Source organism: Calonectris borealis, chromosome 7 (assembly GCF_964195595.1).
Source record: "Calonectris borealis chromosome 7, bCalBor7.hap1.2, whole genome shotgun sequence".
In the NCBI taxonomy this organism is placed as follows: Eukaryota; Metazoa; Chordata; class Aves; order Procellariiformes; family Procellariidae; genus Calonectris; species Calonectris borealis.
In genome coordinates this window covers 34,831,696-34,846,587 of record NC_134318.1, presented here as the reverse complement: position 1 = coordinate 34,846,587, position 14,892 = coordinate 34,831,696, and the positions used below count along the sequence as shown (strand labels likewise).

Here is a 14,892-nt window from a genome sequence, read left to right as displayed (position 1 = left end):
AAAGTCAGATTAAAAAAGAGAAGAATAATTAAGTATTAAACTGATGAAAGCAAGGAAATCCTGAGAGTACCCACTGTGTATACGCACCCTTCCACTCCCCTCCCTTCAAGCATGTGCATCAAAGCAAGTCTTTGTGTGCACTGAATCAGGGAGCTGTGTCAAGTTATGCCTGGGCTGGAGGACTCGGTGTCCCAGCACACAGCCAGCTTTACCGCTTGTACTGTGTGTCACAGTTGTCCTGTCTGTATTGCAGTCCTCTGGCTTTTCTGTGTAGATGGGACCATGTTATGTTAATCTTCCTTCTCAGGAATACCAGGCGATATCCCAATAATCTTGTCTCTAAATTAGAGCAGTATCTTGTATTTGGTCTTGGGCAAAAGTGAACTAATATTGGGAGAGCCAGTGTAGGTGGGAGTCAAGTGTGTTTCTTTTGTTTCCTATGTGTGCGATCTGTAAATACAGGAAGGCCATCAGTATATGAGACCTCATGGCCACTCTCTATCTGTTTTGTATGGAATACGGGCAGTGGTGATCAACTTCATCGCTTTTAAGCTGTTCTTTTTCTGACTTTTTCTTAGGTGTTCTGATGCTTTTCAATCCAGTTAATCGCCTTTTACTGCATTTCATCACTTCTAAACTTGGGTGGCTTGGTGCTCTGGTTACCTTTACGTGTGGAGATGTAACCAAATGCATTTCAAACAGTCCTTCTGGCTTCATATTTATACATCCCGCTCTAGATTATGTAAAATATCTGGACCTTTCTATCCCAGTCCCTTTTGATTTAGTTGAAATCTCTGCTTTGTCCCTCTACGCAGCTGGTATACAGTAGAGCTGCTTTTTGTATCTTGTCATGTAGAGCAGAACTTCTGTAGCTGAATCCTCATTTCTTTATAAACTTCTGTTTTCAACAGAAGATCTCTAGGATTTGAGTTTCCCTCTTTTGCAGTGTTAAGTGGTGGTGTAATGTTTAGTCTGGGAAAGCCATTTGTGATGGAGTTCTTATGAAGATACCATGCAAAATACAGATAAGTTGGGTATTAATTGGAAACAACAGGAAAGTTTGTTTTGCTGGTCATTGTGATGAGCAGTAGACAGTAGTTGAGGATATTTTGCTTTACAAAAAGAAACAAAAAACCTCACCTAACAAGTGAAGTAGAAAGGTGTGTTCAGTCTGTTCAGATTAATTTAGGTGGAAGTATTATTAGTATTACACTACAGCTAACTGCTAACACAAACTGTAAGATTTCTCTTCCATTTTATTTTTAGTCTTACCGTCATGTAAAATTGTTAGCAAGAGTTCTGGAGTTTTGATGCAATGACAGCTTGGCACTGACTTGGAAAAGTATTTTAGTTTGCTCCAATAATGATTATTGTCTAGCAAAGGTGTGAAAAGTTCTTGGAGATGCATCATGGGTTTTGGGAATGACCAACACAATTATAAGAAGAAAACAACTTTGTCATACCTCAAAATCAATTATTGCTTTAGCAGTCTTGTTGGATTGTCATTGTACATATGATAGCACATAAGTGATCCTACAGCTTCGTCTCTTACCCAAGTGCAATAGGTTGGAAATTAAACCTGAATTGGAATGAAGTGGCAGTTCCTGTGATTCTAACAGTTGTCTGGTTGTTAATGGTTACTTTAATGTCTCTGTCTTAGGATAATCTGTTTAAAGATAATAAAAAGTACTTATTATTCTATTTTGATTCATCTAAGACTATGTTTCTAATAGAATATTTTGTAGCATGATATTTAAAGGAGAGGAATAGTCCTTTGTGAAACAAACTGTTCAGACAAATAAATTATGGTCTTCCTAATACGTGCCTTCCTGCAGCATTTGTGAAGCTTTTTTGCATGTTACTTCTTTAAATCTTACTTTGATTGCTGGTTTCTTCATATGTGTGGGACTTGTCAAGAAAACTCTAGAAATCATTATCATTCTCTGCAGTATTCTTCAGCCAATAAATCCTAATTAACTCTTTGAAATGAAGTCCATCTCCAGTGTTACACTGGGTTATACTGCATCTCCTGTTAAGACTTGAATTTGCAATTGAAGACTGGCTAAATCACTTGGACTCTCTGTCTCTTTGTTGTCCAGGAACCCGCAAGAGGCAAGTGGGTGTGTAACTGAGCTGGTCAAATGGTGCTGATGTGCAGCTTTTGCTGGGGTTTTCTGATGAACTTCAGAGCTTCATCAAGAAAAGCCTTTTGACGGTTGAAACTTCAGTTATATGTCACTTCATTTCATAGATGCATGAGTTGAAACATAAGGCAATATAAAAAAAAATCTCTTTACCAGAGTCTTTAGTCTATACTGCAATGATTGGGGAAAGAGCCGACACGTTATTGAAGTATAAATGAAAAATGTGGTTTTGTTTAAGTTACGTATTTGTCTTTGCTTCATGAGCTTTAGTAGCTGCTTGCACGAAGAGAGGTGCTTCCGAGTTGGTATTCTGCTTGAGTGTAATGAAGCACTTGTAAAAATCAATCTGTGGATTGGAATTTAATATTACATGTGCTTAACATGAGTGAATAGGAGACAGAGTTGTTTAAATGGTGGAGTACGTATTGATTATGCATTTGCATGTACACTGTAATGTTGTATTACTCCTTTTTAAAATAACAATTACCGTTGAATCACAATTTCCAAGGGATGAGTGTGAACCTCCTATCTCAGGATAGATTTAGGACATTGCTGATCTTTCTTTACATGAATTTTTGAAAATCATGTCAGAAAAAGGGCATGTTTTGAAACATATTGCTCAGTATTACTGAATTAAAAGTCAGTCCTCAGTTGCATACAAAGTAAATGTTAGATTCCATCCTAGCAAAAAGAGCTGAAGTTCCAGCTCGTCTCCAAGTTGCGTATTTGCTAAAGAAGGAGAGCTTCTAGCGCTCAGTGTCAAGACATGGAACAGTGTAACGACATGTAATGGAAGTTTGATTTGTAGTTGAGCCAGGAGAGCGGTGTGTGTCGGTGGGTGTTGCTGAGCGCTTTAATTGGTGGTTGGAGGGCTGTAGTAATGGGAAAGTGTATTACTGTGTGATTTGAGGTGTAAGTGTGAATCTTCAAAATAGCTGTAAAGTACGTGTAATTTCCTCTTGGAAATTCACATGACTGCATTTGAAATTCCTATTGGGTGATTCAGAAAAAAAATTCAATGTTTTCTTTGGCAGCTATAATTCCATGAGGAATAATGCTTTTCAATTTTTAAAAAAGTCTATCTTCCAGACCCCCCAATTCTAGATTTAGCTGTTAGTTTGGATTTTTTTTAGTAGCCTTTTTGTGTGTGTGTGTGTGTCTTGTTTTTTTTAATTATTATTTTTATTATTGGATCAGCTTTGAAAGGTTGCACAACTAAGTCGATAGTATTTCTACCTTCAGATATAACACATATCTGTGAACAAATCTCTTGATGTTTGGAGAGCTACTGGAAAGCTAGAGTAATGAAAATAGAGGAAACAATTTCTGGTATCTGTTTAGACCAGCTACAGTTTCAGGTGTCTCAGTGCTCACTTTGCTGTCCAGAGCATTGCAGGTGACCAAAAAGGGCAGTCATCATAAAAGCATTACATTTCTAACTGGTTTAACTGGGGTATAGAATTTTCTGTTCATCTAGCACCTAGGTTATACAGAGATAAAACCCATAGCTTTCTAAATATGTAGGCAAGCTGTATGTCCGCTTTCCTAAATTCAACTTTGCCAGAACTGGAATGATTCATAAAGTATCTGCATTTGGCACCTCCAGTATCAAAATGAAGCTGTTCTTTCGTCAGTTGCTTCTGCAATGTTGGGATCGGCTAGCAAAAAAAATCTGTGTAAACCCATAGATAAAATGAGCATTTTTTTGGTTGGATTGGAGAGAAGGACACAGAGGAGCAGAGATGTTTGTAAAATAAGTTGGAATCTGCTACAGAGAATAATAACACAGCATCTGGGATAGACAGTTGGTTATTTGAATTATGTAGCGCTGCCCAAGTCTTCTGGCCTAGTACTAGGGAAAAGAAGTAGTGATTTGCTTTCACTGGGCAGGTTGAGGATGTTAAGAGTAAACCCCTTTTCTAGCTATCTTCATAAGAAGCTGGCCAGAAGATGTGCATTATCCCTTCTCCTAGTAACTGACGAGGCAAGCTGCACACTAAACCTGAATTGCATAGTAAAGGAGATAAACGAAGTTTATTTTACCATGAGTTCAGAAACCAGAACCAATATGGAAGGTTAGTGAGTATTACAGAGTATTTGAAGAGACTGCTGCTTAAAGGTGTTTGCTTAGATTATTATGATGAATTTCCAGTGGAGCTTATCTTGAGAAAGTTCCATCTTGAAAAGCAAAATAAAGAGTAACAGCAGCAATTTGGTGAGTTATCAATCCAGTGCAGTTTGAGAAAGAACCAGGAAATACGGATCTCAAATTACAATGTAAAGAGAATTGCTCTGAAGCAATTTCAAGGGGCTTGTTTTCTAGGTAGTTTTTTTTTCCTGTAAATATGTGGACTTTGTTTAGAGGTATGCAGTGTTTCCTTAGCAAGTTTAGACACAGATTACAGTGGCAATGCAACTATATGAGTGCTGAGGTGGCATCCATGTAAGAGTGGTAGGGGCTTTTGGGGACTCAGGCTGCTTGTGTTGGTGTCACCAGATTTTTCTGTCACTTAGCTGCTTGCCTGGCCTGGTCGTGGTACTTAGGAACCTGCTGACTGTTGGGGTCATCTGCCCACGAGCCAAGGAGCGCTTCGTCACTCCTTTCCTTGTCCCCCATCTACTCTCTGAAATGCATCGTATCTGTGTTGCAGCTTTGGGTCATTTTGAGACTTTAGTTTATTGCTTAAAGGAAATTTGAGTACTCTGCTGTGACGGATATAAAATGGAAGGGGAAAGAGGATGGCTTTGTAAATTTGCATTGTACTTCTGTTTAAAAATGAGCTTGTTTCATATCCTATAAAACCTGTCTGAATGCTTTTTACATATCCAAAGGTGAAGAGCATACATGGTCTTAGCTGATGTGATAACTGTGTTTTCACTATTTTGTGGATTGCACGTATATTTGTTTGGAGAGTAGATGATTCCCTCTTCATCAGTGACTCTGCTACAAGGTCCCTCTTAGGAGCACAGCTATGAGCAAAAAACATCTACCGAAAGACGATGCAAACCCCTTTCTTGTTGAAAGGAACTGTCATAATTGACTGCTACTGGTCCATTATATTATGTAATGCATGGTTGAATATGCCTGGTATCCAGTGAACTGCATTTACTGTATTAACTTCTTGTTATTACTCCCCTTTCAGAAGGTTTTGTGCCTCAGAGTCACTTATCTCAATGCTCTTCACTTCCTTTCAAAATCCACCCTGGTTTGAACAAGTTTTTGTATATGCACACACCCATGAAGCATTAGTCCCTCCTTCCCTTTTTTGCCCCTTTCTCTACAGTATGTTTAAGTTTTGTAGCTTAAATATATTTTTTCTCTTACAGCAGTGATTTTTATTTCTCGGGACATTGACCGTCAGTTTGTTTGCTTACAAAACCACCCCAGGCACACACTTCTGTCATTCTTTAATCTGTTTATTGTAAAAGAGCCCTGTTGTGATAGTTACTAGGTGACAAGGCACATGCTTTCTTTTTTTCCCTTGTTAGTGAATTCTTCTAGGCAGCCACACCTCAGAAAATGCTTTCTATAGTTGTCATTTAATATGTTTCTTTAGATGTCATCTCGCATGTGTTTTGAAATTGGCTGAAACAAAGTCACTTCCTCCTTCTCGACTATTTACAACATAAGTGTTGATAGCTTGGGTCAAGCTATCTATTTTATGAAATTAAATGCTAGCATTAATAGTGCATCTGCTTAGGAAGCTCCTTTTTAGTCAAGGATTTAAAAGAATCACGTTTGTGCTCAATAAGAAGATTGAAAAGACAGGCAGTTTGAAATGGCATAATATTGAATTAAAATGTACTAGATTCTCAGTGCATGCCTGCAATAACAGAATAGCAGGCTATAGCTGGGAAAGGTTGTGTTCCTAATTAGATCTGTGCAGACAGTAGGAAGCATACAGGGAATTGCTTTCATGATGAATTACCTTCTAGTAGTTGGGAATTAGTAGTACTGGAATAAGGGGGAAGATTTCCAACTGGTATAGTGGATAACCTGATGGACAGTCAAGGGATGAGGGGCGTCAACAGCTTCCTTAAAAAGTAAGAGTGTATGTACTTTTCAGCAGAGGGAAGAGGAGGATTGACTGTTAGAGAAACTGCTTTTCTCCATGCCAGTGAATGGACTCTGAAATGAGAATTTACTGTTAAAGCATGTATAGAAAGGAACAACTTTGATACTCCTTTTTTTTTCCCTCCCTCTGTCTTCCATCTTTATTGCATAATTTTCTTTCACTTTATAGTGAGTAATGAGCCAAGAGAGGGGGAAGAAAAGAAGAGAGAGGGAGGGAGAAAGTGCTTAAATTTTGATGTTAAAATGATAGGTCTTAGCTGTCTGCCAGTATAGAAAAATAGAGAGTTCTTACATTTTCAGACAAAGTGTTCTTCCAGTGAAGTTGAGGAGTTAGTATGGTGGTTCAGTGTAGGTATTGAAATATTTTTTATTTGTAATCTTGTTTCTAGAGTGGTACCTGTAGAATCTATCCATTGCTGGCTTGTGTTCTGACGTCTGTGTGTTTGATGTCATGTATAACTATACTTGGAAGAGTGATGCTAAAACAAGAATAATTAAACTTACTTTGATATCGCATGTGAAGATTAATTCTCATAACCTAATTTATCAGAATGTATTAAAATCAGAATTTGAATTGGAGGAGCTTTTAAAATTAGTGGCATGTATCTTCTAGCTGTTAACTGGCTTTTTATTTCTGCAGGTAATTGCTATGGTTTTAGTCCAGGAACTAAATATTAATTCTGATCGCATACTTTCTTATACAGTTATTTTATGTAGTTTAATAAATCTTGGATTAATAACCAGTCAAATTAGTGTTCAAACATTGATGTCAATGGCTCTTCTGGAAAGTCTATTTTCATTTCACTGTAAAAATTAAATTATAAACAAGTACCTAATTACCATAATTGTCATAGCAATGATATAGTACCATTATTAGAGTTTATTCCAGAAATTCAGCTAACATGATGTAGCATAGTACATACTCAGCTTGCAAGAGTGAGACCACATCTTACATAAGAAAAAGTTACCCGACTTGTCTACTTAGCAGATTGATTTAGTGAACAAGTTAAGATCTTTGTCCCACATACTGGTAATTTGCAGAGCAGGTCTATACTGTTAAATAGCTAAGTATTAAACATTATTTGACTTAATCTTTAAGTAATTTTAAACCTTGAGATAGATTACTTGCAGACAATAGAATGTAAATGGAAATACCCAGATAAATTCTAGTAGCTTGTACATTTTATTCACCTGCAAGTTTTACCTTTTTGTATGCAATGATCCTGCAAGATTTTTTGTCTGTGACTTCATATCTATGAATAGCCCCTGAGGCCAGGACTGAACAAACACTTAGGATGACTGCTACTGAAGGTAGCTAGAAGAAATATTTTTTTCTTCTTTTTTTGGCATGTTACAGGACCATGTATCAAGGTTTTTGATGTTCTCCGTAGATAATCAATACTTATGTTGTATCAGATACTTCATTGAAGAGCTTAGATGAATAATTGTCACATTTGTTCTTATTTTTGTCATTTGATTAGCAGTTAATAGAGGATGTTTCTATTGTGTAACAAAGAAAGTGAATGAAAAAGATACTATTTCCTGAGTCTTTGCTTTCCCTTACATCCCTGTGAGACATTTCTGCCTTTAAAAGTTGGTGTGCTGTACACTCGTATCGGCAGGCTTTTCGCTCCCTGCTTTTTTTTTTAGTCAGTTGTGCTATCAGCAGTTTAGCAGATAAGAACATCTCAGTTACCGTAGTATGAGAAATGGTTGCAGTCCTTGCCAGTACTAGCCTTTAATGTTGTGTGTCGCGTGGCTGCAGTTTAACTACTTCTCCAGGTACTAATGTAATATTTAAAATGGACATAATATGCGCTCATGCAGATTTAAACTTAATTTTTGTGAATACTACAGGGTAATCAGGAAAAATATGCATGCTCCTTGCTCCATTGAAGAACACATCTATGATGAGAAAAACGAGGTCTGTTTCTAAAAAAAAAAAAAAAAAAAAAAAAAAACAAACCCAAAAAAAACAAAGAACCAAAGTTTTGTTTTTGCTGTAAAGGAAGGTTGGCTGAGCTGTGTTTGTGTTCCTCATTCTCTGCTACTCACATCACCAGGTTTTGAATTGATGTGTTTCCACTTGCTTTGCTGTGTATTACTGCATTGTGGGGAAACACAGACGGCTGCCTCCTTAGCTTTAGAAATAGGGGCAGGAACGTGGGGAAGGTGTGTTAGAGTGTCAAAATAATTGTGAGCTGTAAAACAGAGAAGGAGGAGAGCTGGTCAAACCAGTTGTGTGAGTGCTGAGAGTCCTGTCACAGCAGCAGAAAGTGTTATAAGCCAGTGACAGAAGGCTTTCCATAAGCCACACTAGATGTGTGGCAGTTTCACAAGATGGCTTGTTATTCAAGGTATGCAGGCAGGCAAGCTTGGGCTGGGCTAATCTCAAAATGGTACTTTGAGAAGTTCGTGCCCTGGGCGTTTTAAGTTGACTTGGTAGTGGCATAGGCAGCACTGTGAGGGCGAGACGAACATCACACGGAGGGGACTGAGGAGCAAGACGCTTCTGCCATTCTGTTCAGATGATGATCAACCCTGAGGAAGGAGCAGAGTAAATGATTAAAGGTAGAAGCTTAGCAAAACAGTGCAAGAAGGTCGGCCAGTGCTCAACTGGCATTTTGCTATCACTCAAGATACTGTAAGCTGACCTACCATGATTTGCTTGTCTGATGCATTAACAAGATATCATTACATAAAACAGTTGATCTGCCTGAGTCAGGATTTGCCTTTTATGATTACTTTTGGTGCTTTCTGAAGACATCATAAAAGACACTAAGCTATTTTGTTTTCTTAGTGCAGTATTTTGTGAGAGTGTAATACCATAACCTTATTACTTCCCTAATTTTGAGAGAGTCACTTATAAGGATGGGTAGGATAATAGAAAATGGATTTAAAACCTGGAAAGACATGGAGCTGCTATCAAATATGTATCCAGTGTCCAAATATTATCAGGGACTTGCTGTATTTGTACGTTTGATGTGAAACAGTCAAATACGAGCATGTTTCATTTCAACTAGCTACTGCTAGGCTGGCAATGTTGATGTTTTAAGCTACTTTCACACAAAACCTTTTGCTTACAAAGCGTGAGCCTTTTCTTTAGTTTTCTGTCTCTGGCCCTATAAAGGAGGTATCTGCTATATTCAGTTGCCTGAGGTAGGGACAACAAACTTTGGGTATTCAAGAGACATTTGAATATCAAGATGAACTTGCATTGACAGCTGCTCCACATGACTTCTTTGCCTGGATATTTCTGATGTGAAGATAAATTGTGATCCTATGATGAATTGTTAGGTTTTATTTCTGTTTAAAAGTTAGCACTTAAAACATGAAAACTAGTACTATCTAGTGGCAGTAGGGGGGAAAAAAAATCTGCTCAGGTTGTGAACAGATTCAGATAGATTTGGGCAGATAGAGCTAAAATCCAATGTATTGCAATCGGAAAGGCTGTGAACATTCTTAATGTGGTAAATTATATTCTGGCTACCACTGAAAATTGGAGTAGGTCTGCAGGGAACACTGAATCATCATAATTTACTTCTCATACTTTAACCAATTTGTATAGTCACTATGCAAATTCCCCGTGCATTTGATACAAAACCTACGCTTTATTTATAGGTGATATTAAGTGTAAGATATTATGGATATGGAGTTGGTGGCATTTTATTGCTCTGCAACTGAGTTATGCAAATAATTGTATTTCTGCTTCCACATAGATTAATCTTCCTCTCTAATACTAATTCACAGTATTGTTTACAGAAGGAAGTAAGACGAAAACTTAATATCCTTCCCAATGTACTGTCTTAACAGGGCTGTATTTTTTACCTGTTGCTTTCATATGAAGAGAAATACCATCCAGTTTGCTGACTGGACGGCAGATTTTAGGTATGGTAACCAACATGAAAGTTCGCATATCTGATTTTACCACTTCTTGTAGGAGTGGTGAACTGCAGCAGCTGGGTGATGATGAGCAGCTTTGAGGCAGTAATACATCAAACAACTACACATTTTTGAGGGTTTATAACACTTTAGAAAAGGCTTAAAATGAGCCAAAAAAACCCCTCTGATCATTCCAGAGAAAGTGCCAGCAAGAACTTAGACTAGAGTAACCAATATAGAAAAAAATTGTTCCTCAGCTTTATATTAATACAGTCTCTTTCTACAGCTGAGTGTGTGGATTATAAGTTACCTGTGACAAGAGGGAACAGATACAAGAAGGTGAATTTCTCTTCCCTCTTAACTGCATCACTTGCAAATTATCTTATGGTTATTGACTGTATTAAATGGACCAGTCTCAAAACTTTGGGGTTTTTTGACGGCTTTTTAATTAAGTAGTAACTAGTGTGTTCTGCTACTATCAAACTGAATGCTTTTTCTTGCAGTTATGTTCATTGTCTTTGCTTGCAGATTGAGATTGTTGGTGGGGGTTGTTTCTTTTGTTTGTTTTATTTTAGAATAACAGTAGTACATTGTGAACTGTCATTACTAGCAGAAGTTATCAAAAAGTAGATAGGTACCAAAAGAGCAATTGTTTTGGCGGCACAAACCAAGCGGATGGATTTGTTGGCTCCAGTGTTGACCTAAGCATAAATCCTTTGATGCAAAGGGGAATCAGAGATTTTATTAATATCAGAGGAGATCTGTTTGTAAATGGGGAGTCCTTGTAAAAGTTTCACATTGTATATAAACTCTCACGTTCACCATCTCTGTTCGCATTTGTAGCTTTCTCTATCATTTGCTTTCTGGTTCCTATTGATTTGTACTGGTTTAGGGGCTTTGTAGCGTTGAGGTTTTTTGGTTTGAAACCAAAAAGGAAAAGTGGTTTGCTTGTTACTTAAAAATGTGTAATTGTCGTTGGATGATTTGTGACTGTTGTCCAGTCGTGACATATTCCCATTCATACTTTCAGCCTTATGCTCAGTTTTCCTTATGCTTTCCTCTTGTTGATTAACTGGCAGTTGTAGCCCAACTGTTGCTTTCAGATACAAGTGGTAGGTTTTTTGCTTGATGGTATTTCCTGGTAGAAATAGCTGGGCTGAGGCTGCTGCTTTTTTTCCTTATCTGATTTTTATACCTAATAGTGAAAGGTGATAGTGGTAGCAATTAGTCACAGACCTAATGGGATTTGTGAATCCCTCGTTCTAACAGTGTGAGCCTCAGTACCAAGTGTTCGTTAATAAGGCAGGACTCCGGAGGAGTGGAGCCCAGGAGCACGAAGGATTTCCTTTCAGACTGAGTCGAAGTGCAGGGCCTGGAGCGTGTAGCTGAATGGCTTGGACTGTGTGACTGTGTAAGAGAAAGCTAAACAAATGAGAAAGGAAGTATGAAAACAAGCTTGGTGTTGCAAGATGGCAAGGCTACTGCTTCCTTTGAGATAACTGTTTGAATAGCAGAGTTGAATTTATAAACGAAAAATTTGCCTTGTTATTAAATAGTCTAATTTATCTAGTATCAGGGGATAGGGTTGCATCTAGAAGTTATGACTGCTGTAATGAATTTCTCCCAATGGAAATGATATGATAAGGGCTTCTTTGCTTGCTAAAAATGCCAGCGATCTTTCCAGAAACCTGACTATCTGGGATTCCTGAAAAAGAAGATACAGCATTATATCCAGGCTCTTCCATAAGTGTTCTGGCTATTTGGATCTCAATAGGGTGTCCTTCTAGAAGAACACTTTCTACATAGCTTTTCAACTCCTCAAATGTTTGCTCTGCAAGCTCCTTTTTGAGAGTGCAAATCTGCCGCAGGCCATCTGTGCTCTTCCAGCAAGGGATTTTGGCTGCTTGAAAGCAGATGGGAAAAGAGAATCTCACCCCCGTCCTCCCCCAGCCCCTTCCTTCCTTTAGGTTGCTGGGTACAGATACATTTTGCTGTGCGGGTGGTGAGGACGTGACAGTAAGGAAGTTGTATATTCTGGCTGGATGAGGGAATCGCCCTACGTTGTAAAAATGAGTAGGTCGAGGCATATTACTGCTTTCGAATAGTGTATAGGAAAATGAAAGCTGTAAGGCTCTGGTTTGTTGGGTTTTTTTTTTATTCTTTTATGTCAGTGTTTTTCAGAGATGATGGCTTGAACTTTTTGTGGATTTAAATCATGGAATTATTAATTCTAAAAAGCTCTGCTTTTTTTTTATTGTCTTGGCATTTATGTCCCACTATTTCCTGTTTGCTATCCTTGATTTCTCACCTTTTTAGAAAAACTTTTACTGGAGCATTTACTTAAAAGTTAGGCTGGAAAATCAACAAATTCTGCATAACACCTATGTATCTAAATAGTTTTGCCCTTTGAGTTTTACTTTCCAGTAGCCTTTCTTTCCCCTCTCTCTCAATCTCTTTTAATTTTGATTTTGAGTATAATACGTTGTGTAATGTGAATTCTACTTCTAGATTTCCAAAGGAAAATGATGGAGGGATATTTACCAGAAATGCAAAGCACGCTGGAGCCAGTCAATCTGTCGGACGACAGCTCTTCCAGGTCCCCAGGTAATGAGAAGTCTGATAAAACATCTGGAACGAAGGATTGCTCGAGCATCAGTTATACTGGAGATGATGCTGGTGTCTTGGAAAGGGAATCAAGGTTGTTGCCCTCGGACCAGGATTCAACAGTTATTGGCATAAGCAACATTGGGGCCCTGGCAGAAAGGCAGGAGCAGCAGTGTGGAGGGGCAGACTGCCGTGCCAATACCTGCTCTGAAAGAAAGATAGAAGGCTCTACAAAACCAGAACATATATCTAGTGAAGAATTTGAACAACAAGATCCAATAACTAATCAAACAGAACAATCATTAATGGAAATATTACAGGGGCTAAGGGAGGAGCCTGACTTTGTGAAAAAATCTAGCGATAAAATCTATTCAGAAAGCCCTTACGACACAGACTGCACAAAGAAACTTATTTCCACAATACATCAGACTTCCTCACAGGAGGATTTGCTAAAGGAAATAGAATCTGAACTCTTATCTACAGATTTTTCAAAGGAACGAAAATTCCCAAATGGCGTGCAGAAGGGTGAACATACCTTGGCTGTGTTTGAAAAATGTGTGCAAGATAAGTACCTGGAACAAGAACAAACTATAAAAAAGTGAGTATTTGAGTATGCTCATCACAAATGGAGGTGTGTACTGAACAATTTTGCTTGCATGTTGTGTACAACTGCATACAACATTTTGGTATGAAACAAGCAGTCTCTTGTGAGTTGTTGTAAGGACAGTTAATGAGCTTTTTTAATTATGTTCTTTAAGTGAGGAATTATTTTTACTTGTGGTATGTACTTATAAATAAAAACGCGTACTTAGATCTCTGAATTCTTGTGGAATTTGGAAGGAACTGAATAGCCAGCTGTTCAGTTGAATAGCCTGCCAATGTCTAGAATTACTTAAATACTGAAAAAGTAATGGTGATATAAAAATAGTCCAGGATTCATTCAGTCCATACATGTCTTTGGAGAAATGAACCTTTGTAATTACTAACTCCCACTATGTATGTTTCATTTATGAGTTTGAAATTGCTTATTTCTTTCTCAAGTAGTATTCAATTTCCTGTCATAATCCAGCAAAGTTGCTAATCAGTCGAGAGCTATTCTTTGAGTTGGAAATGTCCTATATAGATAAACTACTGTCTTACCACATTTTATAGGAGGGTTTTTGAAATGAATGGTTTATAAACTTTGCTGTAATAAACTAGGCTTAATAGTTCTACCAGGCAGTACACTACATGAAGAATATTATATTCATGAAAAGCCAGTTCGTTGCTTAATTTCTTGATTCCCCACTTGGTGTTTGATATTCTGTTACCACTTTAGAAATGTTTTTTGCTAACAAAATGTAGCCTCTAACTTCAAATTTATTCCCGCTTGCAGAGCTGGAAATGAGTGTCCTACTCTTCATGATACCATGGCACTCGGATACCATGGTATGGGAGGACATCAAAGGGAGGGAAAGATGCCCGGTAGGGAAAGTATTCTCTTGCACCTCACCAGTTAACCTCTGACAGAAATCGTAAATGTGAGAAAAGTCAGTTGATGACAGGAAAGCTTGGGAATGCATAGTTAAGACATTCAGTAATTACAGGGGAGGAGGAGTGGGAATCTGAAGTGGTGGATGTGTAGATGGTTGTAATTCCAGGAGATCTTAAGTGAACAAGTTGTTTGGGTTTTACTTGTTTACGGTAAACTCAAAGGCAGGTCAGTGTTTTCAGCCATGGACCAATTACTTTCTTAGAGAAAAATGTTTATATAAATATATGTATATATTATGTATACACATAGAAAGTTTTTTCTATAAACATGTCTTCAGCCTCTTTATTTGCCAGCTGCTATCCCAGCTGCACCCCTTTGACTCTTGGGGACTGACCTCAAGAGTGTAAAACTTCTGTGGAACACTTTATGTTTGGTCCAAAGGGCATTCTGGGTTGAGTTGATTTTATCCCTTAGTTTGTTATCAGCAGAATTTCTTGTAACATTGCTCTGGAAATAGCCCAGTTGTCCTCTGCGATCAGTTCTAAAATATACTGGTGAGCAGCAATTGTGTGAAATACTAAGAATTTGTAATCCTGGAATATTCATTAATAGATTAAAAAACAGTTCAGAAGTGCTAAACTCTCTTTCACTGATTGTTTTGAATTCCATGTAATTTAGAAGCCTAATTTTAGAGGTTTTTGTTTTTTTTTTTT

The 14,892-nt window shown here is 37.8% G+C and overlaps 1 protein-coding gene across 8 annotated transcripts in view; it reads left to right on the top strand.

The window, feature by feature from the left end:
* CCDC186 (coiled-coil domain containing 186) overlaps positions 1-14,892 on the top strand; it is a 40,431-nt gene that overhangs the window by 3,279 nt on the left and 22,260 nt on the right. For all 8 annotated transcript variants that reach the window (XM_075155112.1, XM_075155110.1, XM_075155109.1 and 5 more), the window contains one exon: positions 12,610-13,303. In XM_075155112.1, the coding sequence (XP_075011213.1) occupies positions 12,624-13,303 (680 nt within the window). In that variant the 5' untranslated portion in view covers positions 12,610-12,623. The remainder of the gene's footprint in view (positions 1-12,609; positions 13,304-14,892) is intronic.